Source organism: Tenebrio molitor, chromosome 2 (assembly GCF_963966145.1).
Source record: "Tenebrio molitor chromosome 2, icTenMoli1.1, whole genome shotgun sequence".
Taxonomy (NCBI): Eukaryota; Metazoa; Arthropoda; class Insecta; order Coleoptera; family Tenebrionidae; genus Tenebrio; species Tenebrio molitor.
Genome location: NC_091047.1, coordinates 10,753,231 through 10,763,837, shown reverse-complemented (window position 1 = coordinate 10,763,837; position 10,607 = coordinate 10,753,231). Strand labels below are relative to the sequence as shown.

The window sequence follows — 10,607 nt, the reverse complement described above, 5'->3', positions numbered from 1 at the left end:
ATTTTCTCAATAGAGCTCGTGATAACACTTTTTTTAATGCTTTGGTTTCAGCGGATAAAGGTTACACACCTTTAAATTTAAGTGATAATGTAATTTCAGATATTGTTGAGCCAAATATACCTGACACTATAGCAAATATAAAACAAAAGTCTTTACATGGGAGATATTTTAAAGAGCTAGAACAGCCAGAAATTAATATTCAAGCTTCTCATGCATGGCTTAAAAAATCAAATATTCATCCTGAGACTGAGGGTTTTATATTTGCAATACAAGATCGTGTTATAAATACAAGAAATTATAAAAAACACATATGCGGTTTACAATCGATCATCGATAAATGTAGGATTTGCGGAACTGAAGGGGAAACCATTGAACACATCATTTCTTCTTGCTCCGTTTTGGCTCAAAGCGAATATAAAAAACGTCATGATATATTCGCAAAAATTATACACATGAATTTAGCAGTTAAATTCAATTTATTAAAGGATACACAACCACATTATATTTATAAACCAGAAAGTTGTTTAGAAAATGACAATTACAAATTATATTTTGATCGCACAGTTTTAACTGACATTCACATTCAGCATAACAGACCAGACATTATTATTTTAAATAAACAACAAAAGCAAGCATATCTTTTAGATATAGCTGTTCCAAATTCACACAATATAACACAAACATATAATACAAAAATTAATAAATATTTAGAACTATCCGTTGCTATGAGAAATCTTTGGTGTTTAGAAAAAATTTCGATTTTACCATTTATAATTTCAGCAACAGGAATAGTACCGCAATCTCTTTTTAAAAATTTAAAAATTTTGGACTTAAAGAACACATTGGTGGTTGAAATTCAAAAAGGTATATTTATTATACTCATGTCACATCGTGAGGAAATTCCTTAACATTGACACAGAACATAAAACACAAAAAAGTCCAAATGTGGAGGCGAGACGCCGGTAATTATGTTGATAAGCACTGCACTATTACTTGATAGTATTATCCGTAATAGTGTATTTACTCCGGCAAAATTGCCGTGCCGCCGGGTGGAGGTGGGATACGAACATTAAAATATACAATTTGATTTGATTTAAAATGTAAATAAGTTTATATTTTGAATTCAAAAAATGAACTAATATAATTAATGCGGTTTCCTTGTGTTAAAGCATATTTTCTAGAGGTTACTTCGCATTGGCGTACATTTTATAAAATATGGTATACACTCACCGGCAAAAAAGCGCAACACTAATAATAACTAGTCTACAATAAATTTATTCCCATAATACCTATTTTGATGTATTTTGAACAGGAGGCGATGATAGCAAACATAAGCTTGAGCATTAGCATAGGCTATTTTCACATAAAAACAAATTTTCTGCTTAAAAATCTTCTTTTTTTAAATTTACCATTTTTATAATAATCAAGCTATCTGGTTAGATTTTATAGCTTTTGATAACTTTTGTAATTTTTTATTGTTGTTAACGTCTAATTTAAGTGCAGAACGTAAAAAAAATGCATCTAGTTGGTGTACGAGTAAATATTGCCCGAGCATTAGCTTTGATTGAAGACGGTCGTAGGCATTCGTTACGCAACTAATGCTATTGGGGTTCCTCTTCCTACTGGTCACAGACCTGTTAGAAGGTTTCAAGAGACTGGTCAGTTCACAAGAAGACCTGGATCTGGTCGAAAAAGAGCAATCACACACCGCAACGATAGATTTTTAAATAATAATGGTGTTCCGCTTTTTCTGAAGGTGGGTGTACAAGGGTGTATTTTTAAAATGTGCCGAAATTTTACGTACGAGGTTGTGGGACGTAGAAGACTAAAAGCAATTAAAAAAAATTGTACCTCAAAAATTAAGTCATTTTATTTTTTGACAGAGAATGTTTAAAATATTTTTTGCGAGTTCTACATGAAGCCAGTAGCTCGTGGTTAAAATTTTGCAGATCCATTCTAGGTCACCCCTAAAAGTCAGCTCCCACACAATGAAATGCCGTTTCATTTACACTTTAATTGCCAGTTAACAAAAATAACTAATTGCTTCCTTTTTTTGACACTTACAAAGATTGATCATTATAACAAACTGTTGTTATTAAAGTCCCTAGTTATTATTACAGTTTTGCGCCCCCTTGGTGTTCGCCGTAGAGGCAGTTGCCCCACATGTTTGCCGTTTGCAGCTGCCACTGCTGTTCTGAAAAGCAGACTGCCAGGTCAATCCTGCTTCACCGTGAAAGCTCCCGTAGATGTCGCTTCCGGTCGATTCGAGTCGCGACCGCATCCTGCAAGCTCTCCGCCGGCGTCGCCACCTTCGACTCCGTGTCGGGTGCTTTGAAAGCTCGCCGCGACGCGCGCTGACGTCACTTCGATCGTCCCATCGCCACGAGTATTGAACGTCGTATAGTATTTCACCCGCCATAGTCAATTATAGGGTCGTGTAGTGCGCGCAGGTATGATTCCTTAACGACACAGAGGCAACAGTCGAGGACACCAACTCAGGCCACCACGTCAATTACCATTATCAAAGGGACATATCGGGGGCGAAGACCGAGCCGGGTCGGCACATTCGACGGCATGCAACAGTTTGATGTTAAATGTTCATGAATAATAACTAGTTAATTAGTGACATGTTGTGTAATGTGATTGTAAGTGGTTTACTGGCCTCCCGGGTGGCATGTGTGTGATGACTGACACGATGAACAACCACTAGCCATGGAGGTGTTTTGGGGCGTCCTATTGGGGCTGGCAGCCCTCCAGTTTTCCGACTGCGGGGGACACGATGCCGACGACCCCAACAAAGTACAGTTCGAAGCCGCTTTCCAAGGTAATGCCAGGGAATTGAGAGCTTTATAAACAGCTTTTGTCGCTCCGACGCTTTAAGCTCGAGTGTTTACACAGTTTTTCGAGCGATGTTCGTGTTGCGGCTCAGATTCTTATTTTACTAATTATCTGCTTGTGGCTGTATTTGTGTTGCGCTCTTCGGGGCGGTGAACTGCCACATTACACATAAAAGATATAGAGAATTGAAGAAGAGCAAATCCGACTCTATTTTTGACCGTTGCGGCGATTCGACATGGATTGGATCCAATATTCGGCGATGGAACTGTAGAAACCCTCAACGATACATCAAATATTTATACGAAGTTTAGAAAAACACCACTTTTTCACCAATCAGGACTCTTTAAAATGTCGATCTGCTTTTCAATTTTTTTAAAAATCCAGTGCATGATTTATGTTTCACTGAGACATAAATTATTCAAGGGCGTTTTTAAGCAGGATGTTAAATTATTACAGATTTAATAAACAATTCAGTTGCTTGTGTAAAATATTGTGAATTTTTAAATAAATTCTCTAAATTTCAAGTATCAGGATTTACATATACAGAGTGAATCTAAAATGCGCGTGTTAATTTGAACACGTAACAGAGCTTACTAAATGAAACGTTTTTTCTTTTTTACGAAAATGCGTTACAAATTGATTTAAAATTTGAAACAAATTAGCCATCATTACCCATTTATGGGTAAGGACGAAAATTTTCTGCTGTGATAGAAACGGAGCCTTGTCAAAAAAGTTACATTGTTATAGAAAAAAAAAAATTAATAAAATTGAGATTCACATGGTTATTAAAAAAAAAAAAATAGGGACTGGTTAATCACACAAAACGACTCGTTTAGCAAAAATTGGGGAGCCGAAAAATCTTGGGAAAACTTTTGCGAAATTTCCAAAATGTTATAGAGAAAAGTTTAATAAATTGGTGAGTGAAGAAACCGCTTCCACACGTTTTTCACATAGCTACACCTCGTATATCTATCTAGATTCTAGCAATGGCTGGAGTTCATAACCTTTTAATTATTAGCGTTTTTTTTTTAATTTTAAAAGCAAGGCTTATTTTCGAAAAATTATTGTCAGCTATAATATAACTAGTGGTATGATTTATTATCGATGATATTATGAGTGAAATTGAGCTGGAGATTTCACGAGTCCGAAGGACGAGTGAAATGTCCTGCTTCAATTTCACGAATTTAATATCATCCGTGATTAATCATACCACGTGTTATATTCGATGAGGCAATATAATGAATGAAATACAAAATTATTCATTTATTTGTCAAACTGACAAATTTATTTCAATCAAAAACCGTAACGACGAAAGTAAATAAGATAATATTTTTTTTGTTTTTTGTTATCGCTGTGATAGCCATGCAACTAAGGACTTTACGCGTTTTCATTGGATCATTCATGATCACGTGATACATGAATTATATTGTCTTAAAAATATTGAAAACAAATTTAATATTTGTCGACATTTTTCTAACTAAATAACAAATCCTAGAAAAATTTAAATACGTTCAACAATCAGTGGCAAATAATTTTCACCAGTAAAAAATCATTACTTCCATTTTTTTATATAATTGGTTCGTAATTATCTAAAGTGTACTCGTACACTAATTGAGCTCTAATTAACTTGATTAAATTACCAGCTTCATTTTTTAATTATTACTTTTTCTCTTGGGTTACTAAAATGAAAGTAAAATATTCTTATATCTACTATTTCTGTTACCATTTAAGCAAATAATGTTGTATATTAATGTTTTTTGTATTTTAGTTGTATTCAGATTTTTACCGCCCAAAACAGAAACCATTTTTGTTAAATTCTTTTAAAATGAAACAATATGAATGATATTGAATTTAGTAATTACACGAGAGACAAAATAATTTATATTTATTTTAAATGATATATTTTTTATTCGTTCACTTATTAACTAATGAACTAATGTATTCTTATGTATGAATGTCATTAATATCTTGAAAAATAAATTTACCTGTTGATGGAAATAGTTGATTCATGGAAATATTATCGAAAGTACACATTTTATTAAATACTAAACATATAACTGTAAATAAATGAAAAAGTTACGAACGATCTCTGAATTCAATTTGTCAACAGTAAGAGAATTTTGTTTTTTACGTACTGAATTGCTGGAAGCTAAAAATAAATATTATATTAAATGAATTCTTTTTGATGTACGAATTTAAGAGAGACTTTTTTTCACATTTTTTATTTATTAACACAAGCCAAGTAAAAAATATAATGTAAAGAGAAAAACTTCTTTAATTTGGTATTCTCTAACTTGTTAGTTTCTCCAATTTGCATAAAATTCTTTCCTTTTGTGTACATTTTAGGGACTTGTCTGAAGTTTTAAAATGAGTACATATTTTAACAGATTTACAATGTAAATTTGAGCATTAGGCGGAAACTCACGAAAATGGTAAATAATTTCAATTTCAGATTACTTTTTAAGATATTTTCAGTAGCAATATATTTGTTTTTATAAAAATACGAACTAGGCCTTTCAAGTTTTATTATTTTTATTTCATACTATTCGGTAGATGTTTGATTACATTAACAATTTGCGTCCGGTAGGTGAGTTATATTATAACAGTATCGGAGCCGGAAAGAGTCGCTACCGGACTGTTTTATTTTTAGAAATCAAATTTAACATTGAAAAGTGAAAAAGTCAAAAAATATTCAATGTAAAAACAATAGCGACGGCCGTTGCCACAGGAAAAAAGGTGATGCGATTTTCAAAATATAATGTGATTTTTAAATGTTTGAAATGTAAATTACTATTAACGTCACATGTGTTGTCACACTTTCACGTTTGTTACCTATTTTATTTTATACGTACAGCATGACATGAAATAACTCTATTATCAGTTTGTCGTTATAACACTGAAAATATATTTCAAAACTTTGAAATCCGTGAATTTTAAATTAAAAATCGCTGACAGGATACTCGTTATTTCAATTTTTTGTGGTAACATGTTGTAGTTATTTTTATTCAAAGTTCGGGGCGCAAAGTTTGAACTGCTGACTTTTACTATTTTGTCATTAGTATTCGTTGCGGATATTGAGTTGAATCGGCAAAACTGGATAGACTTTTTTATATTTTGCATCAACTGGAGATAGATAATTCTATCTCGACAGCTTCAAACTAAAAATAGAGTAGTGTATTTTAACTAAAAACGTGCAGTGCTGGGGTAATACGTAATATATGGGAACATGCATGCGAAACTGTCTTGAATCAAAGCAGAGATTTTAAGAAACATTTATTATACATGATAGATGTCTTGTAAATTTTATGTTGTGTAAATTTTATGTTCCTTCTGGTACAGTCTAGTGAGAGAAATATCACATATTTAATAAAGAAAATCTCAAGTTCGAATTGACTCAGACAAGAAATTTTCTATTTTGAAGATATAATGTGGTGTAGTGTATAGATTTGGAAAATGTCAAATATTTGAGCTATTAAAGAAAAGAAATACGGTTAAAATGAAGCAAAGAGGATACATTTTAATTGTGAGGAATGGTTATTTGGTAACACCGTAACGATGATGAATTACGTGATTGATCTGTATTCCCGGAACAATCTCCCGAAAGAAACAATGATAAACAACTCTGATTATTTGTGCAGTGTACGTTCAGTGGGGGTGCCTCGAGCTACTTTTACGTATGTTGACGGAATTGATGTTGTATTATTTTTTCAATAACAGCCGTTAAGTAAAAAATTTGTTCAACAAGACATTTAGCTCGTGAAATCAGAGTTATTTTAATAATAGATGACTAATCTTATGTGTAAACAATTTTTGTTACACTAAATAGAAAAAAAAACAAATGAAAAATACTTAATTTACTCATTTATAGCAAATTGTATATTCTGTGATTGGGCGGGATTGGGTAGCTGGAAGATCTTACAATTTTTCTTCCATTCTTGTGTAATAAGAAGAACAAGGCAATCATAATCAAGGCTGACACTACAAATAGTAGGCCATAATAGTCGAAAAATTGTTCTGGGTGAAGTGTGCTTTTAGATTATTGTAGCAAATGTAAGTAAAAGGAAAGTTGTAAATACAGGTCATAAAAAATATAATTCTTTGTTACTTATTATTAGTGTCTATGTAATTTTAAGTGAATAAAAATAGACTATAAAATGGAAAATGTTTAATTTGCAATTTCCAAAGTACAGCGTGATCAAAAAGGACTGTTTGAGATGACAGTACTGATTTTTACTTTTAAATTGTGTAACTGGTGTAACTTCCGGTTGTTGACGGCTTCACACTGACACTTGACAGTTCAAGTTGTTTCTTTGTATACTTCGTCCAGCGGTAGATTGGGAGATTTTAAAATGTAGGATTGTAACCCAACATTAGAAAATGCATTAGAATACATTAATTAGAGCATAATTTCAGGACAAAAATGTTGCTGCTTGAAGGGTTTAGTCCAGTCAATATAAACATTCGACCTTGCAAAAGGTCATGTAGTTCTGATTTTTTAATATGTTCTTTGGACCTCAGCCAAGAGTAAAAAACCAAATTTGCAACTTCGAAACACTTGTGCGCGCTGCGTGGTAGCCGAAGAACAGCAAAATTTTCGCACTATTTTCAGTTTTTGCTCAATATCTCTTAAGATATGAGTCTAACAGAAAAAGTTGAAGTTATCTTTTTTAAACTAGATTAAATTCACTTCAGTTTGAGGCTTAAGCAAACTTTGTCCGTCCAGCAGTTTCCAAGAAGTGAATTTTTTTTTGTTTATTTCTCTTTTTTTTTTAAATATCGTCAAAAATTCTCGCCCCATGAGAAAAGTCAAGGGCAATTAACTTGAAGCGTGTTTATTTAGCTTTAAACTGAGATTTGATGGGCAGCTGCAGGTCCAATGCTTCTCTAAAAAGTGGCATATAACCGGAAACCTCGAAAGATGGAATTTCGGAAAAATAAATGAAAACAAGTTTTCAGCGCATCAAACATCACGTATAGGGCCTAAACCGATCAAATAAGTTATTTTAACGTAATTTAGTATGTGTGGTTAACAACTTGAAGAGAGTCTGTGAAGTTGGTGGAGAAATACTGCCCTCAGTGCCAGACTTGTTCTGATTGTATGGAAAATCATCAACTACCCCAAGTATGCTCCTTTGGAACGGGTTCATTAATCAGGTCAGGTCTTGATTTTTATGACTCAAAAATTATTTTCCTCTCATTTATCCGCACCCCACCTACTGATTACGATACAGTGTTCATATCACCTTTTGAAGCCAGTGAGAGAAGTAAAGGTCATTTTCAAAAAACCTTCTTCGTTACTTTTGATCAACCACTGTTCTTTAAGGCCAGAGATATTGTTGAGGGTGGCCAACATTCTGAGTTAAGCTGCGTGGTTGTGAGGCTTGGAGAGTTCCATCTCCTCATGTCATTCATGGGTTGTATCGGTGCAATAATGGCAAGGAGTTGTTTGAAGGCGCTATTTATGACTATTTATACAGATCACAGGCCTGGATAAGATGCTGAATGGTCATGCCTATTCACGAGCTGTACGAGCACACATTTTGACTAATCTGATATTGGCTGGCATTATTTTGGATGAGGTAGACTTGACTGGGAAAGAAAGAGCCGAAACTGAGAATAAGCTACGTGAGAGTGAGAGGTCTCGCATCTTGTTTGTAAAGGAAAATAGGGGTTACCAAAGCCTAAGAGCCAAATTCAAAACTGCATTGCATAATTTGGAAGGTAATCAAAGCTGTGGGACCAATATTTTCACACGTCTACTCCCGTAAAACTATTCATCCAGGCAGAGCGTCAGGGTGATTAAGAACTTTCACCTGTATACTATCGATAAAATGCTACCTTCTTTTCATTCAGTTAGTCACTATTTCTTCACAAAGATGGCCCACTTATATTTGCAAGATATGATGGCTCTAGGACAGCGGATGGATCCAACTGAGTTTAAGATAAACATAGAACAACATTTTACAATCCGCCGATCCGATAAATTTTGGCCCGGCCTATGGTCAGATTTGATTGCTGATGTGGTTTATGAAAAGCTACGGTGGATTGACACATGTGCGTGGAATCTCCAGCAGTGAGCTAGCACAGTGGACCGTAAAAATGGGGTTCATGATAAACATACTTGTATATGCCAGAACATGTACCCGCCGGAGCTCAAATTAAAGCGCGCCAATGAATGAGAGGAAAATAATTCTTGGTCGATCAAAATCAAGACCACTTGTCACCTGCTCCATGAACCCGTTCCAAACGAGCATACTTGGGCTGTTCGATGATTTTCCATACAATCAGAACCAGAACAAGTCTGGCACTGAGGGCAGTATTTCTCCACCAACTTCACAGACTCTCTTCAAGTTGTTAACCACACATACTAAATTACGTTAAAATAACTTATTTGATCGGTTTAGGCCCTATACGTGATGTTTGATGCGCTGAAAACTTGTTTTCATTTATTTTTCTCAAATTCCATCTTTCGAGGTTTTCGGTTATATGCCACTTTTTAGAGAAGCATTGGACCTGCAGCTGCCCGTCAGATCTCAATTTAAAGCTAAATAAATACACTTCAAGTTCACTGCCATGACTTTTCTCATGGGGCGAGTATTTTTGACGATATTTAATAAAATAAGAGACGTAAACAAAAAAAATTCACTACTTGGAAAAAATACCCAATTTTTGAAAAGCTCTATCTCGGAAACTGCTGCATGCACAAAGTTCGCTTGCACCTCAAACTGTAGCGAATTTAATCTAGTTTAAAAAAGATAACTTCAACTTTTTCTGTTAGATTCATATCTTAAGAGATATTGAGCAAAAACTGAAAATAGTGCGAAAATTTTGCTGTTCTTCGGCTACCACGCAACGCGCACAAGTCTTTCGAAGTTGCAAATTTGGTGTTTTACTCTTGGCTGAGATCCAAACAACATATCAAAAAATCAGAACTACATGACCTTTTGCAAGGTCGGACCCTTTTTTATGTTTATATTGACTGGACTAGTATACATATTTCAAATTTTACGTGCGCTAGGTACTATTTTCTCTATGCAGAATTTAATGATTTTTTATGTCAACCAATCTTTCTCTGGACAAACTATACCGTTGATTTTTATACATACATAACCTACAATTCTGTCGCTGTTGATTTCACGTCAAATATCTGTCGAAAGATGTATCCAGTTGCAGTATTACAAACAGCCGAATAACAAAATGCTCTTAATGGTATTGCCAACTCAAACAGGTCTTTTTGATCACTCGGTAGATATACAATTCCGGACACTGAATCTTGGCCACAACTGACATTTAACTGACAAATATGTGTGAACTGGCCTTTATTGAATATAACCTAACTTTTGATTCGATAATTCCATTTCCCTGCTTTTTGATGTCACAAGAAAAACTTCAATGTGATTTTTAATAATTGTCTTTTATTAATGACACTAATGATTGGTTTACATACATCTTTTTTTTTTTATGTCTAAAAAATATTGACCAAGGTTTCGTGTCCGGAATAGTACAATACTGTGCAGAAAAATTGGGTACACTTGAAAAATCAAGCAATCAAGTTTTCGAATATTTTGTGCTTTGTAAATGTGGATTTTGATATTATAGATATTTGTAAATAGGTTATAAACTGTCAGTGAGATTGTCACTGTTCTTAGGAAAATAAAACAATTGTTTGAGACTGACAAGCAAAAAGTCAAAACCAATCTAAACCGACTGAACACGCGATTTTTCTGCACAGCAGTGTACAATATGATAAAAAAGAAAACAAATCAGAG

The 10,607-nt window shown here is 33.9% G+C and overlaps 1 protein-coding gene across 1 annotated transcript in view; it reads left to right on the top strand.

The window, feature by feature from the left end:
- The first annotated feature begins 2,370 nt into the window (after nt 1–2,370).
- The window catches only part of SP2353 (EGF like, fibronectin type III and laminin G domains protein pikachurin), a 123,074-nt gene continuing 114,837 nt past the window's right edge, over nt 2,371–10,607 (top strand). Inside the window, exon 1 of the mRNA XM_069038392.1 lies at nt 2,371–2,824. Coding sequence (XP_068894493.1) covers nt 2,713–2,824 — 112 coding nt within the window. The 5' untranslated portion in view covers nt 2,371–2,712. The remainder of the gene's footprint in view (nt 2,825–10,607) is intronic.